This window comes from Canis lupus, chromosome 36 (genome assembly GCF_011100685.1).
Source record: "Canis lupus familiaris isolate Mischka breed German Shepherd chromosome 36, alternate assembly UU_Cfam_GSD_1.0, whole genome shotgun sequence".
Lineage (NCBI taxonomy): Eukaryota > Metazoa > Chordata > Mammalia > Carnivora > Canidae > Canis > Canis lupus.
In genome coordinates this window covers 21795534-21821739 of record NC_049257.1, presented here as the reverse complement: position 1 = coordinate 21821739, position 26206 = coordinate 21795534, and the positions used below count along the sequence as shown (strand labels likewise).

Sequence of the window (26206 nt, the reverse complement as noted above, 5' to 3'; positions counted from 1 at the left end):
CATGTTATTGGGTGTGTATTCAATCACTGAATAAGTATTTGTTGAGCTACTTTGTAGTGGATAATGTTCTAGGTATTGAGGATTCAGCAGTGAGCAAACAAGTAATATTCCTATTCTCATGTGCCTTATATTCTAGTGGGAAAAGACAAGCAGTAGATAAGTAAACAAATAAGCAAGATAAATTCATGATAATATGTCATAAAGAAAACAAAGCAAGATGCTTTAATAAAGAGTAATTGGTAAAAGGTACTATTAGAGATACATCCAGGAGAAAGTGACAGTTGACCTTTGTTATCTCATTCTTTATTTTTAAAATTTCATCCAGACCTATTTTGCTTATATAGTTTTCTGCTCCAGCTTCTTATTGAAGACACTAAGCATAAGATTTCTGAAAGGCAATAGCCCTTGCATGAGATATTATCAGGGGTATATTCTTTCTGAGTTTTCAGGAAGATGTCTCCTTTTGTTTGACTTCAGTATTTACCAAATTACAAGACTTTGTGATTGGCCTTAGGCCTCTCTTACTGTCCACTTACATACTGTTGTATCCCCCAAGAGGGCCAGAGTGAGCCCTTCAAAGCATGGGACCTGGGCTGGGGACTTGGTCTTCCAGGGTCTCAGTAATACAGACAAAGGCCGAGTACTTTGTGTTTCTGGTCCTATTCTCCCTGAGTGTGACTCTTCTTTCTAGATCCCTTTGCATTGTCTCCACAGATCTCAGTCTCCAGTTCTACAGTCCTAGCCAAGCTACCATTCTCTCTTCCATATCCACTCTTGCCCACCTCCAGTCCATCCTCTATACAGCAACCAGGGTCATATTCTACATGTAATGGGGATCCCTTTATATGTTCAAGAACAAGCAAAGCTACATAATGTAACAAGGGAATGAATGCCTCAAAAGTTGGAGTGGTGGTCCCCTCTAGGTTGGGGTATAATTGAGAAGGGGCTTCCAAGTGATGGGAAAACTAACCACATCATGTCAGTCTCTTACCTAAAAACCCTCAGTGTCTTCCCATTGACTATGTCTTTATTAGCTCACAAGGCCCTGGATGGCCTGGCTTCTGCCTAGCACTCCTACCTCATTTCAGGTCACCTCTGCCTCACTCACATTATCCTTAGAAGCAATTTCACCTTCTGCCCAGAATATCTTCCCTCTACCTGTTGGCCTGGCTAGTTTCTTTTTATTTCCCAGGTCTCGCCTTAAATATCATCTAACCAACTTTCTTGCTGCCTCCCACACTCGGCCCACCTCCATTCTCTTTCGGCATTTTGCTAATTGACTCTGAAACAATTATTCCAATGCATATGTTTGCCTGGTTAGTACACTCCTGTACTACTGAAACATAAGTTTTATTAAAACAGGGACCATGTGCACAGTGCTTGGCCCAAATTAAGTCCTCAGTAGATATTTCTTGGTTGAATGAATGGCTCATGATCTAGACACCCCAATTGCATCAATGCTCTTCCCTGACTTAGTCCCTCAAGTCTCGTCTGATCTCTATGGCTACCAGCCTTGGCTCAGACAGATTAAAAATTGCTCTTTTTACTCTTACTTTTGAACTTCCCTTTGTGCCATGGCAACCAGTCACTCCCATGGTCCTAGTTAGTTGACAGTGGCTCGAACTAGGCCTGGCCCCATACTGTATCAGACATAAAATTCTCCATGGTTTCTGCATAGCCACTGCAAATATGCAATGTATCTTTCTCCCAAATCAGCAACCACAATAGCCTTGTTGATTACGTAAAACCCATTAGGGAGGAGGGGTGTGTGTGTGTGTGTGTGTGTGTGTGTGGCTATGTAGAAGTATGCCATTAAGAGAAATCAGACTACTAATAGTTCCAGATATGTAAATTATACATTTGAAAAGCCGTTGGCACGTATTATAGTTGTTTTAGACACAATAATAACCAATCCAAGTTGCTCAGTTAGTCCAGAAAAATGAAACCTTTTTCATTAAGTATTAATGGCTGAGATCTTTAATGAGAGACTACTAAAAACTTTTATAATTTGGAAGGATTATTACCACATACAACTTTTTCAAAAGAATAGGGTGTTTCTTTCACCCTAAGGACAGTGAAATAAGTTAAGTAAGCAATTCCTTAAAGTTATGTAACAGAAAAAAGCCAATCATAATCTTTCACTTATAGATAATTTTCTTCTACAGGTATCAGATATGCTTAGTCAAATCAACAATATTTAGTGAGCATATACTATATGTACTATATATGCTGAATATAAAGAATATTTAATGAGTATATACTGTAATCCCACTTATTTGGAGATCCTGCCTAATTCAAATACAACTCTTTGAAACTAGAAGAGAATCAGGAAATAAGGGAAAGTCTAATAAACACCATAAAATTCACATACTAGAACTCATACATTGGACTCATTTGCTCCAATTTCAAACACAATTCTAACACAACTTGCTATTTGATTGCCTAATCCATTGTGATACTCGTTAGAGCTCATCACAAAATATGTTTTATTCTGTCCCTTTTGAGCTTATGGTAGGGTAACACTTTTACAGTCTCTTGAAGTTAAGAGCCATGGGACTTGTTCTGGCCAGTGGAATGTGAATGGAAAATGCAGGCATTTCCCACCTTTTACTGATGAGGAAACTGAGACTCGGATGGGTTAAGCCATTAAGTCAAAGTTACAGAGCCAGTAGAGCCAGGATTATGAGCTCTGGTTGACTTATGTGATGACATGATTTTAAACAGGATCTTGACCAAATTGCTTTTGTAAGCCAAAATGAAACTAATTTCACATTATTTTTGTATTTCCATTTTCAACATAATTAAGAAATAAAAAGAAATATAGTTACAGGAAGTGTAATTAGCACAATAAAGCTAAGGAAACATTTCAAATGAAGCTATTTAGATCACCCTGGGATTTGGGAGAAGATCCAGATGAACTTTATTTCTTTCTCCTCTACTCACTTGTAAGTCCAACTGGTAACATTCACTCCAATCCAGACATTTTTAACCTGGAATCCATTGGTGGGATTTAGATCAGTGGTTCTCAAGGGACCTTGAGACCAGCAACATCAGCATCCCCTAGGAACATGTTAGAAATACAAAATACTCTGGCCCCACTCCAGACCTGCTGAACTGGGAACTGTGGAGGCAGGGCCCAACCATCTGTGCTCTGATACATGCTAAAGTATGAGAACCACTGAACTAATGAATGACTTGTGTGTATGAGAACTTCTAATGTATAAGAACATAGCTGAAATATTATCTAACTGTAGGTACCAGCATTTTATAGGAAAATCCTTGACAAGCCCTCTTGAGGGTAGTAAAGATATGAGGGAATAGATTTTGACTGCCTCCAACAACCAAAATGTGTGAAAAACGTTCTGTGTAAGAAAAGGGAGAGAATTTTGTTATTTTACATTTGAAATGGAGGGAGAAGGGAGAAAAGGTAAAAGGGAAGGATACATTGGATGGTAGCCAGAAAAATGAAGAGAGGCTGAAACTTGAGGTTAAGAATCAGTGAAATGCCCCATTGGTGGAAGAACCAAGAGATATTTTGAGAATGGTGAGGCTGGCATTTGGTTTGAAGTCATGTAACTCCATCGTTTGTTTTTCATGAAGAAAAAGAGACATAGAGGAAAGGAGAAGGAAGAGGAAGAGAGAAAGAGAGAAGGAGGGAAGGGGAGAGAAAAGGAAGGAGGAAAGAACAAGAAGAGAAAATCTTCTTCATGATCTACTGAACTCATGAATGCTTGACATGAGTAAATATTTATGTGAAAAATTGAAGAGGGGGTTGAATTTCACATTTCTGTATGATGGCTCAGTGGTTGAGCGTCTGCCTTTTGCTCAGGTCATGATCCCAGGGTCCAGGGATTCAGTCCCACATCGGGTTCCCCACAGGGAGCCTGCTTCTCCCTCTGCCTATTTCTCTGCCTCTCTCATGAATAAATAAATAACATCTAAAAAACAAAAACAAAAAACATAGGAACATTTGCTTGAACCTGCCAACAATTTGCAGATACTTTGAAAAAAGCTTTGAATTTCCATAGTATTGTATGGTTTTAAGGGTTCAAGCCAATCTCACCTAAATTTTGAAAGACAAGCTTTAGTTAACACTTGAAATCCATTACATACTATGGATGACATAGAGTAGCAAGTCCCAGTTGAAGGTTGATGTTGTTTTGTTTATTTAATACTGCTTAACCAACTATCCTAAAATTTAGTGACTTAAAACACACAACATTTTTCTCATGATCTTATGAGTCCAGAATTCCAAAAGGGCTGGAATAGATAGTTCATCTCTGATCCATGTAGTATTAGCTGGGATGATGGAGGCTGGAAGGTATATTTCAAGATGGCTTCTTCACTCACTCACATGTGTGGCTTCATGGTTCTCCTTGGCCTCTCTCTCCTTGCAGATGGCGTTTCATCCATTCCTCATGTGGCTGGAGCTTTTCACAGGGTAAATAGACTTTATACAGGGCTACAAGAAAGAAAGTTTCAAGGGCTAGGCAATAGAAACTTCCAGTCACTTAAAGCCTGGGCCCAGCACAACCAGCACAGCATCAGTATCACATATTATTATTAGTGAAGCAGTCAGAAACCCTACCTAGAGTCAAGAGGAAAGGACGTAGCCTCTACCTCTCATGGGAAGAGTGTCAAAGAACGTGTGGCCTTCTTTATCTACTGCAGATAATAATTTGCATGTAGCTGCAGAGTACCTGTTAAGTTTTAGGATTTATGTATACAAAATATGTTTTCCTCTGGCAAGTGTACCTGTACCAGTATTTATCAACTTGTAGGCAAAGGGTGAAAGATAGTTTGGGTAACTACCAAATGAATGTCAGTGTTGTCCTTATATGCTAGCTAATGAGTAGCATTTATAATTATGAAAGTATTTTGTTTAATTTTATTTTTAAATTTTTATTTATTTATTTGTCAGAGAGAGAGAGAGAGCACAAGCAAAGGAAGTGGCAGGCAGAGGGAGAGGGAGAAGCAGGCAGCCTAATGCAGGGCTCGATCCCAAGACCCTGGGATCCTGACCTGAGCCAAAGGCAGACACTTAACCAACTGAGTCACCCAGGTGCCCCCATTATGAAAGTATTTTAAAGGCTTGCTTTTCAAAATTCTGTTGAAATTTGGAGTGTTGTTACCAATATTAACTTTTTAATTTGGTAAAGACATAGAATAATCAGGTTAAACCTTTGCTTTGGGTGAATAAATGATGAATGCATATCTCATCCTAAATTGAGGGCTTTCTCAAACCAATGGAGATATTGACTCCCTACCTTTGAGTGAAACAAATGCAAAAATGGCATGTCTGTTCTGTCAAGAAGACTAATTAATAAAGAATCCAGCCAAGATGAGCAGGTCTCACACTAACCTAAAAGTCTAAACTTCTAATATGTGCACATTGTTGTCAAGGCAGCTCTTTGAAAAACCTCTACTCACATCCCACTGAACACAATTTGATAGATGCCTTAATATTCTTTGTTTCTATATAAAATAGAAGGCTTGATATTTCAAAACTAAGATGATTCTTTTAAGCACACTAATGGACCCAGTAGGAATTTTATACTTTCTTGTAGTCACAGTTTCTTATACTCTATACTAATTTATCCTGCTGGCCAAGTGGAGAACTTTTAGCCTCTTACGTGAGAAGGTCATAATTTCTTATATTACGGAGGGCCAGCAGCTGGCTACAGAGCTAATAAGCTTATTGTTAGTACAAATTATACCTAATACAAAATGAAATTGGAAATCAAAATTATATTCATGTTTTAGGTACAAACCTAATCATTTAAATTTAGACATCTATGATTTTGTCAAAATATATCTTTGCAGCTCTTTCATCAAGAGAGCCTTGGACTGAATGAGTTTGATCCAGAGGATCATTTCTTATATTTTGATGTTTTCAGACTGCACATACATAGCACAAATGCCACCACTCTTTCTACCCAATATCTATTGAAGATATCAGTAATCAGTCACAGCACACCTTCCCACTGAGCTCTTCCATAAGACTCAAGAACTATTTTCAGCACCATGCTTCATACAACTACTAGCAGTCAAATAAAATTGAGGACCCGAGTAAAATTTATTTGGCAGGATGGAGAAATGAATCCCAAAATATCTATCACGATAGCTTACACATAGTAGGCACCACATAAATATGTGTTGATATGAACTACAGATGTGGCCCTTCTTTACTGCATAAGCAGGAGCAAGAGCAGCTGATCTGAAAGTCAGGCTAACGATTATTTTATTACCCCAGATTCAGCAGGTATCTTCATTCTACTTTAAATTCAAAAAGATCAACTCTGTTTTAGTTTTTAAAAAAATTTTTTTTATTACAAGGGTACCTGGGTGGCTCAGTTGGTTGAGCATCTGACTCTGGATTTTGGCTCAGATCATGATCTCAGGGTCCTGGGATGGAGCCCTGAGGAGGGCCTGCAGGGAATCTGCTTGTCCATCTATCCCTCTGTTTACCCTTTCTCTCTGTCTCTGTCTCTCTCAACTAAGTAAATAAATCTTTTTTAAAATACATTTTTTATGACAGGTGCAATCCGAAATTCATGGTAATAGATCACATAGCAGACTCAGGTATCTGAAGTCCCTTTGTGAACATTTCATGCCATTAAAAAGCAGGCAGTTTCTCAAGTATTTGACAGTAAAAACTGATGATCTCTCTGTTTCTACACATTCATTCAGTTGAAGTATCTGTGAAGCTGGTCGTCCTCTTGTTAAGAAATCCCAGAATATGGTTCTCCCCTCAGATGGCACTTCCGTCAAGTCACTCCGAGTAAATTGGCTTTCTATTCCTTGGCTGGAGGTCTACTGCTGATAGCAAAGCATATTTCTTTGGAGCTCATCAACATAAATTATTTGGGACTTTACTTTGTATTGGCTTAACTCTGAAAGCAGTTTAGTTTCCATGTGCCACCAGGTGCCACTTTGCCACCAGAGCCATAAACATTTCAGTAAATATTTATGTAGTTCCTTTGCTACCTGAGACAGCCAGTCTGGGGCCTCAGCGAGGTCTGTGTTCCTCCTCCCTGTTATGTAGTTCTTTACATTTGCTTGCCTCTCAGCCAGTATCTCTAATGGTCCATTTCTCATTTCAGGAGCAAATGACAACAGATCTACAATAAATTAACATTCAAAGCTATTGATGTGAGAGATTTGCTGTCAACTACTCAGGGGCAGTTCCTGGGAATTCAAGGCCAGCATTGGCTCTGGTTTTGAATTGCAGGTGGCAGAGAGCAAGGCTTGATACAACAGTTGTGTTTGATAGCTCTGCTCATTGTTTTTCTTTTGAAATGTAGTTAATTGTGTTTTCCCACTGTAGAAGCTCTACACAAAACATGAGTTTGTCACTGTTGTTCATGGGTCCGAGGATTGCCTTATCTTGCTTTTCTTGCTTTTTTGTTTTGTTTTGTTTTGTTTTGCTAGAAGCAAGTTCAGTCCAAAAGTTAATTGAAGTTGGTAGGGTTTCGCACATAGTAATTTATTTTTGGAACTATTAAGATTTCTCAAGTTAGAGTTCACCAACAAAATTGAGTCACTAGTTTTTACCTTAAATTTTTTCTAATTTAATTCAGACACAAAAGATAAAGCTATCTGGGATAGAATTTTTTTGTGAAAGTTTAGTATTTGTCACCTGTTATGTGGATCAATTGTTTACTTTTGTACAAGTTTATACAAATTTTATTTAACTGTCAAAAAAATTGGCAAGTGTGTATGTTATGGTTAAACTCATAACCTAACAATGTTCCTCATGGAGAAAATGTTTATACAGTTAAGATTTGTAAATGTTTCTTTCTTAAAACTATTACAGTGCATTCAATTAAAGCATTTTTACTCAAAGATATTATTACTCAAGAATGGATACCTAGATTCTTGATATGAAATATACAGTTTGTGGAATTCTTATAAAGTTAATAGAATCTGGAATCAAGGAAAAAGTGTTCACTTATCCAGGAAGGTCTGACAATAGTAGTTAACAAAATATAATTCTTGGGGCACCTATGTGGCTCAGTCAGTTAAGTGGCCAACTCTTGGTTTCCACTCAAGTTATAATCTCAGGATCATGAGATCGAGCCCCGCCTCTGGCTACACACTTAGTAAGAATCTGCTTCAAATTCTCTTTCCCTCTCCCTCTGCCCAACCCCCAACCCCTCCTTGTGCTCTCTCTCTAAAATAAAATAAATAAATAAATAAAATAAAAAATAAAATAAAATAAAATAAATACATAAATCTTTAAAAATATATATTTCCTCATTTGCAAAAACATGGATGGAACTCAAGGGTATTATGCTAAATAAGTCAGTCAGAGAAAGACAAATACCATATGATTTCACTTATATGTGGAATATTTTTTAAAAAACTAAAAACAAATGAACAAAAACCCAAACATTTTCTTAAATATTAAGAACAAATTTGTGGTTGCCAGAAGGAAGGGAGTGGGGGAATGGACAAAATAGGTGAAGGGGACTAAGAGGTACAAACCTCCAGTTATAAAATAAAAAAGTCACAGAGATGAAAAGTATACTATAAAGAATATAGTCAATAATATTGTAATTACATTGTATAGTAACTGTACTTATTGTGGTGAGCATGGAGTAATGTGTAGAATTGTTGAATCAATATGTTGTACACCTGAAACTAATATAACATTGTATGTCAAGTATACTTCAATAATCAATTTTTTTAAAAAAGAAAAATCTCCAGAAGATGTCTATATATATGTATATGTACACACATATATATACACACATATATACATATGAATGAATATATATAATTCTTTAAGTTATATTCTCAACTATAAAAATTTGATCTTTAGTTTTGCTATGCTAAAAGTAATCAGGAATTACTTTTTGTGTTTTATTTCCTTCAGTGACATCCATCCATAGATTTGTCACAAGATCTTAGATTAATGAGGTTTTTTGGCATTGCTAAAAAATATTCCAGATTCAAGGCATTTGATAGGTTTGCCAAATAAAATACTGGGGGGAAAAGTCATTGGGAGATGTTGTGGGGTGAGCGTAAGGGAGGAACATGAATATTTTGGAATGTGGCTTAGAGTTTTCATATTTGTTTCTAGCCTTTTTAATTTGGAGAGAGTAGAAGTAGGGTTTCTGGGTACAAACACAAGACACCCAGTTAAATTTGAATTTCAGATCAACACCAAATAATATTTTTAGTATCAATATGTCCCAATTTTGCAAATATCGATGGTTGATCTGAAATTCAAATTTAACTGGGTATCCTGTATTTTTGTTTGCTAAATCTGGCAACCCTACCTATATGGCTTAGTTTATGCTCTAAGACATGTTATGATTTTACTGAGGAAAAGATAGCAATTAAAGCCACTCATAATATAAGCAATGAAGCATGTGGGAAATGGAGAGATTCTTTTAAGATCATTTTATTTTTTATTTCTTGATTCAGCAAGTATTTACTGAGTGCCAACTAAATATCAGGCACACTCCTCAGAACAGAATATATATTGGTGACGAAAACCAGATCTGATCCTTCAAAGTACTTACAGTCTAATGGGGGAGGCAGGTGATAAGCTAACTAATTACTCCAATGGTGGTAAGTGGTGCGAAGTGAACAAAAAGTCTTAATCTGTAATAATCTGCTTCACTGATTCAAATAGTTTCAAGTTTCAATTAAGTGGAATTAATAGCTCTTTTTTTTTTTAAGTAATAAAGGATGTGGGAAAATTTGATTTAAACAAGGTGAGTGGGTGGTATGCCTTAAATACTAAAAACCTGGCTAAGCACCACCTGGTGGCAGAGATTTTGAATTTCAGCTTGAATTTTTGTGGAATTTTATTTCCTAAAGATAAGTTTTGAAGATTAAATGTGCAAAAAGAGACTTGTAAGTTATAAGACATTTTAATAAAATGACATCCAAATTAAAATTACCATAGTAAAACTGAACCAAAAGAACAAAATCTGGAGTGGGTGGATCAGTCGGTTGGGCATCTGTTCCGAGTTGGGCTCCCTGCTCAGTGGGAAACCTGCTTCTCCCTCTCCCTCTACCCCTCCCCTTCCCCCTCCCCTGCTTGTGCTCTCTCTCACTCTCTCTCTTAAATAAATAAATACAATCTTTAAAAAAAAGAATGCTTAAAAAAAAACAAAATCTATTCAGTTATTTTTGCATTGAATATGCCAGCAAATAATTATGAGCCAATGAAGATAATAATAGGATGACACAATACTCTTCCAAATATTTATATAACAGAACTGTAATTGAATATTAATACAAGAGCTGTAAGTTGATTATTAGCGTGCCAAGTATTTCACATGTATTATCCCATTTAACCTTGCCAAGAATTGTGTGAAGTACAGGACCACACCACAGAATTTCCCCAGTAGAAAATACCGTGATTTTTAATAACCAAACTTAATAGACATATTTTTCTCAATTCAACATTTTTAAAAAGATTTTATTTAATTATTTGAGAGAGAGAGAGAGAGAGAATGAGCATGGGGGAGGGAGAAAGAGAGAAGGAGAAGCAGACTCCCCACGAAATAGGGGGCCAGATGGAGGGCTCTGTCCAGGACCATGGGATCATGACCTGAGCTGAAGGCAGATGCTTAACTGGCTGAGCCACCCAGGCACCCAATACAGCATTTTGGTGCCTTTGTCTATATTGGGGAAAATATATTTATGTCTCCAAAACTGTATAATTTTTTTAAACAAAATGAGGTATGGGAAAAATTTTGATTTACATTCCAAATAAACTTGATCTAAAGAACATCCAAAACATGTGTAGACATGTTGAGAACCACACAGAATCTAACAATGAGGCTGCACACCTCAATTGTTGCTGCTGCTGAGAAAGGCGAGTTGTCCTGATGTGTCGCCATCACGCCACTAACATTTAGCTCTAGTTTTTGCTTTGTAATACTTCACAATGAGCCCCCTCCCAAAGCTGAAAAAGTGATGAGAAAACTATGGGAAAAGAAGTGAGTGATCAGAGTGCTTACAATGAGAGAGAAGACGCTACTAAAATATAAAGCAATGTTTTGTTAAGACTGTTTTGGTTATTATCAGAAAATAAATACTTGAAGCAATCTATAACCTAACATTTTTTGTTTTGTGCTTACATATTAATTTTACTGTGTTTTCTTTAAATTTTAGGAAGTGTTTGTAGGTTTTATAATGCATTAAAATTTTTTTCAATTAAAAATAACGGAAAATAGGCTCCCTGTTGGTTTTGGGGTAGAACCTGCTTTCCAAGAGTTGATGTTAAGCAAGAGACACCTATTTAGTGTCAATATTATACCATTTTACAAAGAGACTAAGACATTTGTCCAAACTCCCTAGCTGGGAAGGGGTAGAGCCCTGGTGGCTGGTTCCAGGGGCTGTGTTCTATACCCTATTGACGCTGGTTCCACTGTGGCCCTGCTCCTGTCCCACGGATGGTGCATACTTCACATCAGCATTTCTCAAAACTCTTGGTCACTAGATTATTAGGTTGGGATGTTACTAGATTAATAATATATCACCCAAAAGGGAGTTGTGTGGATAGATTTGGGAAATGCTGCATTTAACAAAATAAAACATGTTACTCTACTATTCAGAACCAAATATGCAATGCCGTTCTCTAAGATTGGTTGCTGAAGAGGAAGTTAACATTTCCTAGACTTATTTGTTTGAAATTTGTGTAAAGAATGAGATTGCTAGCATAAAATATATAACATGTATAAATTATGTGTGTGCATATATATATGTATATATATGCCTTGTAACATACTAATACTGACTTAAGCAAATGTGTGTTTGTCTTACATAACAAAAAGTCTGAGGCAGGGCAGTCCAGGGCCAGACTCATTTCTCTTTCCCATTCTGCTCTACTATCCATAAAAGTCATTCACACTCACAGTTGTCTCCTCACAGATACAAGATTTTGCTGCACCTCCAAGCCTTACAGCTGATTTTCAGGGAAGAAGAAAGAGAACAGCCCCCAACACCCCCACTCATATTTCATTGACCAGAGGAGCACCCCTAGCTGCAGGGAGCTTGAATTCAAGTTTTTACATTTAAGTCTCTGAATCAGTAAGTTACAATGTGGTGACAAACCACAAAGCTTGATTTCATGTTCACATGACACATCATCAGCTGAGGGTTGGCTGTGGCTGTGCTCTTCGATTTGGGACCCAGACTGAGAGAGCAGCTACATGCTTCCCATGGGGGAAGGATACAGAGGACGGCAGAACCATGGGACGGCTCTTAAAGACTGCTCAGAATGCTGTCACTTTCCCTCACGCTGCATTGGCTCAAGCTGGTCATATACTAAGGCTGGCAGTAGGACAGAGAAATATAATCCTCCTCCTACAAAAAACATCACAGATGGTTGGGCATGTATTATCCCATGCCCAGGAAAGATCAATATAATCTTTCTTATATAATAAAAGCAGACAACTGAGAATAGACTAGAAATGGAAGTTGAGTCAGCCATCTATAGTGTCTGCCACAGTTCACACACACACACACACACACACACACTCACACACTCACACACACCACCCACAACCTTTTTATTTATTTATGTTCCAGAGCATTTTACAGGACAAGTATTCATGTCCTTTGGGAACTGTGGCCTTGAGCCACATCATATCCCTTTAATAAAATAACTACCTATAAAAACATCCTGGTATAAAATACTTAGCCTCAAATGTGGGCTACAGTTCCATCCAGCATTATAATAGATTCCATTGCAATTGCACAGATAGCAGTCTGTGTCACAGTTATTGGAAATTTCATGTACAGTAAAATTCCCTGTGGAAAAGACAGTCTCTTCAATAAATGGTGTTGGGAAAACTGGACAGCTACATGCTAAAGAGTGAAACTGGACCACTGTCTTATACCATATACAACTATAAATTCAAATTGGATTAAAGATTTGAATGTAAGATCTGAAGCCATAAAACTCCTAGAAGAAAACATAGGCAGTAAGCTCTTTGACATCAGTCTTAGCACTATTTTTTTTTTTTTTGGACCAGTCTCCTTAGGCAAGGGCAACAAAAGTGAAAATAAACAAATGGGACTGCATTCAGCTAGAAAGCTTCTGCACAGCAAAGGAAACCATCAACAAAAAGGCCGCCTACTGAGTGGAAGAAGATATTTACAAATCATACATATGATAAGGGGTTAATATCTAAAATATATAAAGAACCCATGTAATTTAATATCAAAAAAACAACCAGAGGACTTGAATGGACATTTTTCCAAAGAAGACATACAGATGGCCAATAGGCACATGAAAAGATGCTTATCATCACTCATCATCAGGGAAATGCACATCAAAACCACAATGAGATACCACCTCACACCTGTCAGAATGGCTAGTATCAAAGAGACAGAGTAAGAAGGGTTGGTGAGGATGTGGAGAAAAGGGAGCCCTTGTACACTGTTGGTGGGAGTGTAAACTGGCACAGGTACTACGGAAGACAGTATGGACATTCCTCAAAAAGTTAAAACTAATAAAACTATTAATCCAGCAATTCCACTTCAGTTATCTGAAGAAAACAAAAACTCTAATTTAAAAAGATATGTGCAAAAAATAAAATAAAATAATAAAATAAAATAAAATAAAATAAAAAAGATATGTGCACCCTGATGTTTATTGCAGCATTATTTAAAATAGTCAAGATATGAAAGCAATCTGTGTCCATCAGTAGATGAGTGGATAAAGAAGATATGGGGTATACACACACACACACACACACACACACACACAGAAATATTACTCAGCCATCACAAAAAAATGAAATCTTGCCATTTGCAACAACATGGATGGATCTAGAGGGTATTATGCCAAGTGAGATAAGTCAGGCAGAGAAAGACAAATACTGTATGGTTCTGCTCATATGGGGAATCTAAAAACAAAACAAAACAACAAATGAAACAAAATGGAAACAGACTCAGAGATACAGGAAACAAACTATTGGTCCCCAGAAAAAGGAAAGGGTTGGGGAATGCAGATGAAATAGGTGAAGGGGATTAAGAGGTACAAACTTGCAGTTAGAAAATAAATATGTCACGGGGATGTGATGTACAGCCTAAGAAATACAGTTGATAATATTGTGATAACTATATGGTGACAAATGGTAACTAGACTTATCATGGGGATCATTTTGTTATGCATAAAAGTATCAGATCACTATGATGTATACCTGAAACTAATAGGATATTGATGCCAATTATACTTAAGTAAAAAAAATCCTTTATTGTCAAGGTGATATAATGAACTATATTTATTTATAAGCCAGGAGAATTTCAGAAAATAGTCATGTCTAGTTATTAAAGATTTTTTTTTCCTTTTCTTCTGAATCAGGTGCTGTCATACCATGCAACATGTTCAAAAGCTGAAGTTGACAAGTTTAAGGTAAGGAAGCAAGGGGTGCCCTGCTAGGACATAATGTTAAACTTCACATGGCTTTCTGACCCATTGTCACTTGCCTCTGTAGAATCATTCCTGCCCACTAGGTGTTAGGGAGTAGAACTGGGCAAAGGTGTATTTGAATCTTTCAATCTTAGAGGGGAAAAGAGACTTAAAAATAACTGAGTAGCCCCTTTATGATCATTTAAATGATTCAGTATTTATATCTTTTCATTTGTTAGGTAAGTAGGATATTAGCAAAAAATCTGCACAATATTGTGAGAATCAGTTTGCATGGCTTTGGCATTCGTTTTTCCTCCAACTTTCTGTTCACTTAAAATCAGTATATTTTCATCTGTAAAAATAAGTGAAGAGATTAGGACAATAATAGCTAACATTTGCCAAATACTTACTATGGACCAGACACAAGGTAAAGCATTTTACCTATATAATTTGAATCTCATAATCCCGTGAAGTACCTACTGTTTTGCAGATGAGTCCGTTGAGACATGGAGATGTTAAGTTAGGCCAGGGTCAAATGATGGTAAGAGGCATAGCCAGGCAGTCTGGCCCTGGAACTGGAGTTCCTAACGACCGTGTTTGCTGATGTTCAGTGGGACCATCTTCCAGCTCTGACATACGACAAGTCTATGAATGAGTCTTAGATATTTTTATCTTTTTTTAACGATTCTATTTTTAAGTAATCTCTACACCCAACATGGGGCTCAAACTCACAACCCTAAGATCAAGAGTCACACGTTTCACCAACTGAGTCAGCCAGGTGCCCCTAGATATTCTTTTTCACCTCAGTCACCACCGCTCTCTTAAAGGCAGCCCAGAATTCTTGTTCCTCTCCCTGTACTTCTAACCCATCATGGTCAAAATATGAGAGTGTGGGAGACCTGATTTTCCTCCCTTTTGAAAGCTTTGGCCTCTGCCTTTTTAAGTTTTTATGGAATCTCAGAATTATCAGGTTCACCACCACAACCCTAAGAAAGATAGTGTTTTGTATCATGATATTTCTATGTAGTAACACTTGGTGATGGCTCTTCTTCTAAGGGCTTCGTTTACGTGCAGATACGTTCATCTTCCCAGGAAGGATGGCTCAGGGCCCTTTGGATCTGATCACTGAATCACATCATTAGCTTTGAGTCACACTAATAAGGAAAGGAAACAAAGGAAGACTCCAAACTCAGAGTAGGGATAAAGGAACTGCTCAGAAGGGCAGGGAGCAGCACACTTAGTGAGGGCTGCGTGGGCTGTATCCAGGGATGTGTTCCACTGGCTTGATGAGAGGCTTAGGAAAAGACCTGCAGTGGTGACCCATATCAGGAGGGACATGTTGCCAGTAAGAGGTGGCAGCTAACAGCAGAAGAAGGAGTCAGAACAACCCAAACCGTGGCAGCCAGGAGCCCCATGTTAGAGATATAAACCTCCTACATCCCAGCTAGAATGTGAATGCCACTGGGGCAGTGCTTTTGTATGTTTTGTTCCCTGCTCTATCTGTGCAGTTCTGGGAACATGGGAAGACTTAGTAAATATTTGTTGAATGGATGCATGCATGAATGAATGAATAAATCCAAAAAGTTCAGTGTTCAGAAATTCAAAACAACTATTCATTAAGAAAACATTAAAACCATGGTTACATGTGATTAATTTTTAGATCCTCTATATGTTTTATAAATATGTCCATCAAAAATATGTAAAGCTCTTATACTTTAATAAAGTTTAGTTACCTAGAAATCTAATTTAGGGCAATATATTACCACAAATATTTTGCTGTTCTTGCTGTTTTATACTTTTACTATAAGTATCATTATCATCGTTTCTAAAAGAAAGAAGGGACCAGCAGGGAGAAAGACAGCAAAGCTCACAGTGTGACAAATGTGACTGCAGGAGCTATTTGATGGGACATATGCAGACCCACAGCAGGCCAAAATCAATAGCTGTGTACCCTCTAAAGGTACTGCCCTTTGTTCAGCCTTGATTCTTAATTCCTTAGAGTAAGGAAAACACCACTGTCTTGCAATATGCCATGCTTTTCTATTGTTGGCTCACAAACATACTTACTAAAAATATGAAGTATTTAAATTTGAGAACAAAGGGTTATTTCGTGTTAAAATTATCAAGAGTATTAACGAATTTACTCCAGATTTTATCCTGAAAGATACTGGTAAGTATCTTATACTGTAATTGAGATATAGTAGATAATTTTAACCTAATGGCTTTTTTCCCTGATATATAAAGTAAACAAAACATTCTCACAATTGGTAGCTGATGTCTTATAACTGCAGCAATAACATTAAAATGTAGTGAGCTTAAAATAATCCTGCACGTAGACACTGAAAAGTATTTACTGAAGTTTCACACTGGAGTATGTGCAATGGAAGTTTCCTAATGGTAACTAAATAGTAAATAAATGCTTTGTTTTGACCCATATGTACAGATAAACCATGCTTACATTCAAATATATTGCAAACTTTGCCACTTACAATAATTTTTAACAGAGATAGTAAAGAAAACAGATATCAATAGAGATTTGAAATCTGGAACCAGAGTTATCCATAAAAGTTTATCATTTAAGGATGGCTGAGTCAATGTATTGGATTATGTGCAGCTGGGATCAATGATTCAGAGATTAAGTCAGACTTTGGAAGGAAATATCATCATCTAGTGCTGACGAGAATCTGGTGGTCAAATACATGCTTACACAGGCCAGACTCCAGTTGCAGCCCAAGCTGTACCACATCTGGGATTCAGATATGTTGAGAACACCAGTGAGAAGTCGTTGACACACAATTGAGTAGGAGACCTCCTAGTTAAGAACTCTTCCTAGTGGAAATTGAGGCCACAGGCCTCAGTGTCTAGATGATTCCAAGTTCAGCATGAGATTTGTCTCTTGGATTTTTCCCTTACCCCAGCCTCCTATGGATTGATGTTCTGAGCTAAAATTGTGAATGGACACAAAAGGTGTGGCCCTTAGTACAGTTTCAGTGCAATGAATGATCCCAAGATCATGAGGGTTCCAGAGTACCAACAGAATGCAACAGAAAGAGGCAACCTAACAGAAGTAAGCTTCATATTGACCAGAGGGAAAGCACCTTCTATCAAAATGACCAGCAGAAGCTGAAGAAATAAATGCAGGCTGAGTGGTCACATGTTACGGACAAGTAAGGTATACCCTGAGAATTCTTGGAAATAAGTAGAGAGATGGAGATCCCACAGTATTGGAGAGTACAATACACAACCATTAATTACTTTCAACTTACTACCACTTATACTTGTACTCTTGTGCCATCAATGGGATGGTTTCAAGGAACACAGATTTGATAAACCTATAGTCAAGCTTTAAAAATCATTAATGCTAGGTTAATATCACTTTACCTTTTTTCATATCTTGTCTTCCTATTTCACACCTATCCATGTTTGGTGATTTCTTTTCCTGTCATAGAATACCATAGGAGAGGGAAAAGATGTTTTTATTTTTGTTTTGTTGTATTCTATTAACTCCTGTTGGGAAAAGTCTCCTTCATGGGTGTGTGGTGGTGGGTGGGCGAATGGTGGTCAGAATGTGGAAACCGTTCTTCTAGAAGTATTCCTGGATTATCTAGCCATTAAAACTGGATGAGACAGCAACATATAATTGCTAACCAAAGAATGTCAGAACCTAAGCTTATTTTTGTGGTCCTGATGTATTATTTATACCTTGGGAAATGGTCCTTTTTTGGAGGGCCACCTATCACAAAAAGATCATAGAACTTCCTGGAACTAATGAATTAACTTTTTTAAAAGTCTGGCTGGTTGAGGTTATAATGTCAATAATTTATCCTTTATGGGCTGCTTGCCCTGTGCATTGAATGAGGAAACCAGGATCTAAAGAGTGGTTTTTATCCTCATTAACATTTACTGATCTTCCTTGAACTTGAAATAAGAAAGGTGTGCCCAGAAAATTTGTGCAGATTTTAATGCCTGTTTATATCTCTTCTGCTCTGCACTAACGGAAAGAATGTATAAAGACCATATTGACAATTAGATCTCTTTGAAGATGACTGGTTTAAAGGCTTTTAATAACCTGAAGATGCCAGCTGTGATAACATAAGAAAATGAGTTTAGTACACCAATTATATGCTCCTGCAATTTTATGCACTTTCCTAAGATTCCAATGCGGTGGCCAGACCAAACAGTTACCACTATATATGCCAGTTTACCAATTAAAATCAACTCATGGACACTCTCATGTTATATTGCCACCTTTTATCATCCCTTCTTTCAATTCCAAACTGCATGGGTTATGGCTGCAATCAGAGATGAACTCGTTTACGGGACTATTTAACTGCCTCAGTAATTAAACACTGATAACTCATGTTGGGTGTTTAGGTTTGGACTACCTCTTGCGTATTTCAAGTTATCAATGTTAATGCCTAGACCACAAATTAACATCCTGGTAAAGTAAATAAAATAAAGTGCCAAGGAATAGGTACCCCCTGTGGCCTTTACATAGCAAAGTAAGAATGGCTACATCAAAAATAAGACCCTACAACCTCCTCTGTAAGATGGAGGGCAGGGGACAGACTGGGCAATGAGATGTGATGTACTAGGCTTTTATTATTTTTTTTAAGTAATGACGCTTGAGGAGACATCTTCGATCCATGAAATATTCAGGTGTTATCATAAGCAGCTATGTCCTCAGAACTGCCCTGCCAGCTGTTCGGGTAGATGTGTCTGTCATAGGTCCTGCACAAGGGTCCCTGAGCAAGGAGGCAGGAGTTGGGACTCACTCCCACGTGGCTGGTCAAGTGATGGGATACCTCTTAGTAACTGATCTCCCAGTGGGCGCACCTTTCTGCTAATCACACAAAGACAACATGTGCTGGCCACTGCCCCACCAACTCTGTTTCCAAAGCTGTGGAAAAGTCCAATTCTTGCAGTGGCTTCTTGCAGAGGAAAGTGTCCTATGTAGACATAGGGTAACACCATGGCACTTACCCAAACCCAAGGCATGAGACAACTGCCTTGGAGGGTCGAGGTAGGGCAGGGCACCGGGTGGCAGAGGCGTGGGGAAATCATGTTGCCCACCACAATCAGCAGGAAGCACCTTCCAGCTCTTCTTGGGCAGGCTGGGTACTCCCACAGAGATGCCTCCAGAGTCCAGGAGGTAATGCAGGACCTCCAGGGGCCAGGGAGGGAAAGGGGCTTTCTCTTGTTTCTCTAGCCTCAGCCCTCACAGTCTTCCTGAAATGCTGCCTTTGGAAACCTCAACAACCAACCACTTTCCAGTTCACCTCTGCTTCTTTCTACGGTTGTTTCAAAGATGACCTCGCAGTGGTATAAATGGAATTTGGGGATCATCTTACACCTAACCTATTCTGTTTCCTCTCTTGTCCCCATCTCTTGATTTGAGGGCTTTGTTTTTCCTTTAAATAGTATCTATGCCAAGTTTAATTTCTGAGGTTTTTTTTTTTTTTTTAATCATCAGGGAGTTATTGAAGCTTCAGCAGGAAACTGGCTGCAGGGAAAACAGCAGAATCAGCATCTGAAAGGGCATGTCTTCCTCCTGTGGCAGCCAGCTGAGCCACTTAGGACACATCCATAAACACGTGGAGTACTTTGTGTCCAAATGTCCTCATGTTCTTGCAGGTTCCTCTTTATGAATTATGTCTCAATGAAATGTTAGGTCAGAAAAAAGATGGTTACATTTTGTCACTCTTGAGTGTTGAACACACTGGGGAGGAAAGTGGTGTGAGGGGAACCGGGGCTGAAGTCCATCCTGGCCTTTCCTACTGCTGAACTTGGTGGCTATGAGTTGAGGGCTCCTCAAGAACTCACCTGGCCAAGATACACCCTGTGGTGACCCTGGCCTCCTCTCCAGTCAGCTTAAACAGCCATCATTTGCCACTTGTTTTCATTTGGAAACAAAACAGGGACACTGTTCCAAAAGATCACGATGACTGTTGACACTCCCTGGGAGGAAGGATGCACCTGGAAGGCATTCTCCCACCTTCTTGCTTCCACACATTAACACAGCTGGTCTACTGCACTCCTTGAGTGGCACACGTGAAGGCCCAGGGAGTCTGACCCTGGCAGAATGAAATAAAAGGCAGTTCATTTTTGGTTTTAGAGCAGTGATGAGTCCTAAAGGTCCAGGGAAGACAGGAGTGGAGGACAATCATGTGGCCCAGTTAGAGCGCTGACTCTTGAATGGTGAAGGGAACTATAGAGGCCAAAGTGGTCAGACCTTTCCAGAACACGAGGGCATCTGAGACTGTATCAGTCTCCTTCTTTCTGGTCTTTCTCTAGTTAGAGCCGTCTATGACTACAGGTAAGGAATTGGGAAATAAAGAACTGATGCACCCTCACTTCGGTGATACCGGTTTGGTTTAGCAGTCATAATAGTTGGTTTTCTCTCCGTATCTCCTTCGGTATACATAGGAACTAGAAACTCCTGACTGTTACGCTTCCCTCACCTTCCTCTCCAGAGCCACACTTTGGATATAATTATCCGGTCACCTTTGCGTCCTCACACCTGCTCACTCCCATGTGCTCTTCTCTCCATCATGATTTCAGAATGTCTCCCATGCTCCCACCATCCTCATAGTCACCACCACCAGCTCAGATCCTCATTCTTTCTCATGCAGACATTTGTTATGCATGCTCTCCTAGCTGGTCTCCCTGGTTCCCTTTCTCTCTGACTTTTTTTTTTTTTTAAGTAAGCTCTTATGCCCAACATAAGACCTGCTCCCAAATTCATCCTGTGCATAGTGGCTAGATCAACAGTACTCCTCTGTTGGTGCCAGGTTCCTTTTCACAAAGCTCAACATCTTCCATAAGCCTCTAGATTCCATCATTTCAAATTCTTCAGTTGGACATTAAAATGAGTGAAGGCGGGGATCCCTGGGTGGCGCAGCGGTTTGGCGCCTGCCTTTGGCCCAGGGCGTGATCCTGGAGACCCAGGATCGAATCCCACGTCAGGCTCCCGGTGCATGGAGCCTGCTTCTCCCTCTGCCTGTGTCTCTGCCTCTCTCTCTCTCTCTGTGTGTGACTATCATAAATAAATAAGATTTAAAAAAAATTTAAAATGAGTGAAGGGAAGTGGGAGATACAGGCTTCCAGTTATAGAATGAATGAGTCATGGAAATAAAAGGTACAGCATAGGGAATATAGTCAATGATACTGTAACAGCATATGGTGACAGATGGAAGCGTAGCATAATGTATAGAGAAGTTGAGTCACTGTGTTGAACACCTTAAACTGATGTAGCATGGTGTCAGTTGTACCCTCCATCAAGTCATTCTCACCATAATTCAGGCAAAAATGATCTGCTCGTTTGCCATTTTTTCATTATATTTATCAGTTTCCACCTTATAATATAAATCTTTGTGCACCTGTCCATTCACCAGATTGAACCAGGAGCATCTTTAGGAGCGAATCCTTGTCTTACTCATTTTTTGTAACCCTTGGATTTCCTAAAGTCATGTCTTGCACCTGGGGGCTGATGAAATTTCTACAAAATGCATTGAACTGTTTGCAGTTTTGATGGCAGAGGTGCTTACAACATGTGAGTAGAATTTTGAAGCAAGGATCTATGACAATAAGAGAGTCTGCAAATTTTATCTCAATACTTAAGTTCTTGGTTGCTAGTTTCCTAAGAAGTCTGAACTATATGACAATAAAGGGATTCATTTTCTTTGTTTAGGATATTTTCTTTGGAGTGTTCAGTAATGACAATATCTACCCTTCCCTACTGTGGGCAAAGGCCTCTTGTCATTAATTCTTAGTTGATTTGGCAATTTCTGTAATACAAGTACACTTTGGAGATGTTGAGGGTTTGTTTCCAGAGTAGTGCAACAAAGCAAATACCAACATAAAGTGAGTCAAATGAATTTTTGGCTTCCCAATGTATATAAAAGTCATGTTTACACTATAGTCTATTAAGTGTGCAATAGTATGATGTCTAAAAAAATAATGTACATATCTTAATTAACAAACATTTTATTGCTAAAAAAGGGTAACCATCATCTGAGCTTTGAGCAAGTCCTAGTCACTCATCACAGATATATAATAACATATATAAAATATAATAATAATGTAAAATTTTATAATATCTTGACAATTATTAGAATGTGACACAGAGACACAAATGAGCAAATGCTTTTGGAAAAATGGCACTGATATACTCACTCAACACAGAGCTGCCACAACCCTTCAATTTGTTTAATCCAAAATATCTGCAAATCACAATATAGCAAAGTGCCATAAAATGAGGCATGCCTGTATTAGGTAAGATTCTTCACTCTGTATCTATCCTGCTACCACCATCCTGATGACTAAATCAGTTAAAATTATTACTTCCTTGAATCTCAGGATGACTTTCTAATTCTTTTTATTTGTATGGTCCTGAATTCTGTACCTTGTACCTATTTAAAATTATGTGCTGCTTTGGGTAGTTCTGCATGGTTTCTCACAATTGACAATGGATCCATCCAAAAATCTTTAAAATGTGCATAAATCATGACTGAATTGATCTCAAGGCCCAATATGAAACACCAAGTTAGGAGAGAATGTCTCAGTTGCCAGAGCTGTCCCTTTTTTTTTTTTTTTAAGATTTTATTTATTTATTCATGAGAGACACACACACACACACACACACACAGAGGCAGAGACACAGGCAGAGGGAGAAGCAGGCTCCATACAGGGAGCCCGACTTGGGACTTGATCCCGGGACTCCAGGATCACTCCCTGGGCCAAAGGCAGGCACTGAACCCCTGAGGGATCCCCCGAGGATTTTTTTATTTTTTTTTTAATTTTTATTTATTTATGATAGTCACACACACAGAGAGAGAGAGAGAGGCAGAGACACAGGCAGAGGGAGAAGCAGGCTCCATGCACCGGGAGCCCGACGTGGGACTCGATCCCAGGTCTCCAGGATCGCGCCCTGGGCCAAAGGCAGGCACTAAACTGCTGCGCCACCCAGGGATCCCTCTGTCCCTTTTTAAAGCGATCTTTGTAAGGCCCCAGACATAGAAGACGATAGAGCATGCATGTAAATAGACAAAACAGCCACCAGACCACTGGGTTCATTTAAAATTTCTAGGCCTCAGGTTTCCTCATCTGCACAACAAAGCCATTTTCAGCTAATAAAATGCTATAATTTTATGAGCCTATAAAATGTATCTCCAGGAGGGAAGGGGAAAATAAAACGCAAAGCAACATAAAGTTGACAAAACATCTTGGGGTTCTTCTAATTTCTAAATACCCAGAGCTTCAAATTTAAGCTCTCTTTAAAAATTTGGACATTTGGTGGAAGACTTGGCTCAGCTTGATGTAATTACATATTATAAGTGATTTCTAAAGCCCACTGTGGCTATATCATATTTGAAGGGTAACATTATACAGTAACACTCGTGAGAAAGATAAGTGATTATTTAGGTAGGACAAGAATTTTAACCTCATCAGTATAAAACGTATACACTAAGGCTACCTAGAAATCTTTAAATAATCATAACGCCTTAAATAATACAACTTAGCAGTGTATAAAAACGTTTTCCTACTCATTGTCTTACTTGAACCTCACAACATCTTGGTGAGGGCAGGGTCATGATAGCTCTCCCATTTACATACATACAAAGTGACCAAGAACTAAAGAGCCAACAAGAAAAATGCACATGCTTGGCTTTGATTTTTCCTCTCCAGTGTTCTGTTTTGACCTTGAAAACAAGGCTTCCCTTCAAGTACTGAATAGGGAAATGTAAGCAATATCATGGAATTTTATCCTAACATCATTTCTTTTGAGTTCACTGTTATTCTTGAAACCTCTGTGGTGTTTTGACAGTTTGGGGGCTAAATAAGTGTGAATGGTGATGATGCCTGAGTAAAACAGAATTTGGGGCTGAACTTAATATAGATACTTAAAAAGAGGCTTTTCGTGGTAATCAATTAGGCAATCGATATATGATGCAATTTTATTAGAAACTTCTTTTTTGTGTTGTGGCTGTGCCATCTGTGTGACTTTTTGCCCTGGGCTTTCAGACTGCTTAGAAACCTAAGGAAATTGGAAATGGCAAACATTATGAAGATATTGCATCATTCTGAGCAAATGGGTATATGATCCATTATTCTGACATCTTGCTTGTCTTCCTTACAGTCTGATTGGCTATCTAGCTGTATAGAAATCTCTCGACATCTGGAAAGCTCAAAGGAAAGAGAGCAGTCCTACTTTATTATTCTGTGCTCTCCAGGCCTGCCAGGTACCTTGTAAGAAAGATAACTAGGGTATGAGATTGTGAACATCAGTTTGAGGATAAAGCACTTGTCAGGAGATAAAGTCTTATGTGTAAGGCATGAGAACGCACAAACTAGAGACTATTTGGGGGAAGTACGAAGTGAAGAATGTGAAACTGGGTTTCCATTTGTGTAACGTTTCCTGTAGTGATGCATGGTATTGGAGACATCCTGGACAGTAATCTGTCTATCTGAAATATGACAGCTCTAACATAAGACTCTACGGTAAATTTTTAAGGATTTTTGAAAGTTATCATTCTGAATTAACCTCTGTATATAGCCTCAATTTGTATGTGAGAATTTGTGTGGGATGGGTGCATGTGTGAGTGTGTGTGTGTGTGTGTGTGTACACACTTTATCTTAAAAGGGTAGTCAAGTGATTTAGTGTTTCAACTCTGGCGTTAGAAAGGGATGGCAATTCATTGTCTCCCAAGAGACATGCAATGGAAAAATCTGTGAGAAAAACAGGATCTGAGATGAAACACTTTGGCCACTGGGTGCCATCCTTGCTCCACGCAAGGATTTGCTGAGCCACATTTCTAGGAAGATGGTTAAAACCTGAAAGACAGTAATTTAAAAGTAATTTCAAGATACCATAATGTTTGTGTGTGCACATGACCTGGAATATGTTAGTGACACAGCAACTGATTCATCTGCTGAGGCACGAGGTGCAAGGACTTGGGAAATCTCCCCTCTGGTTCAGCCTCACCAACAAAGGCTGGGTAAAGCCCTCTTGCTGGCTGTATCCCAGTGAGCCAGCCAGTGCGTACACGAGAGGCACCGTGGAGGTGCTGGGAGTTGATGGTGAGGTGGTATGGTAGGAATCCAGAGGTCCGATGCTCCATTAATTATTTTTATTGTTGCATATTCTGCAGTAGACATGTAACAGGACTTGAAACCAACCGTCGGTGTAGCTGTGCTCTATCCCTTCCAATGCATTCCTTTCATTACCAGAGCTGGTGGAGCCATTGAGCACTCTTCTTCCCTTTCCTAGGAATGCTGGTGATGCATGTTGGTGGAACAGGAACTCTGTTTCGGGTGCTTTTTCTCTCCCTGGAAGCAATTCACGGCATTTACAAAGACAACGCCTTAGCCAGAACATCTATGTCAATGACACAATCTCTGGGCAGGATTTCGCTGTCTTTGGATGTGCCATGAATATACATAAAACTTAGAAATTAAACTCAGCTTTATGAACAGTAATAGCCACAGAGACTGTTCTAAGACTGTCAAGTAGTACAGGCCGATATTTTAAGCTAGGGCCTCCAACATGTGGTTGAGACTAAAAGGAATTAAGGTATGAACAAGTAAGAATTTCAATAAAAATTGAAAATCTGTTACAATCACACTGTAACAGGAAACTCTAGAATCTTTCCTATAAGACCCCATTGTAGAAGGGATCCAAGCTCCAAATAGATTTTACCCCACAGCCCCAGGCTGGGGGCTGTGCAGCTGGCCTCACAGTTGGCCCGAGAGGCTGGCCTGGAGCGGGGCCTACAGGTACCTCTAGAGTACTTCTGTAATCAAACCGACACACCCGTGAAAGGG

General features: G+C 38.8%; 1 protein-coding gene across 1 annotated transcript in view; it reads left to right on the top strand.

Moving 5' to 3' along the window:
* PDE11A (phosphodiesterase 11A) overlaps positions 1-26206 on the top strand; it is a 361415-nt gene that overhangs the window by 211428 nt on the left and 123781 nt on the right. The window contains exon 10 of the mRNA XM_038585090.1: positions 14336-14386. Within this exon, the coding sequence (XP_038441018.1) occupies positions 14336-14386 (51 nt within the window). The remainder of the gene's footprint in view (positions 1-14335; positions 14387-26206) is intronic.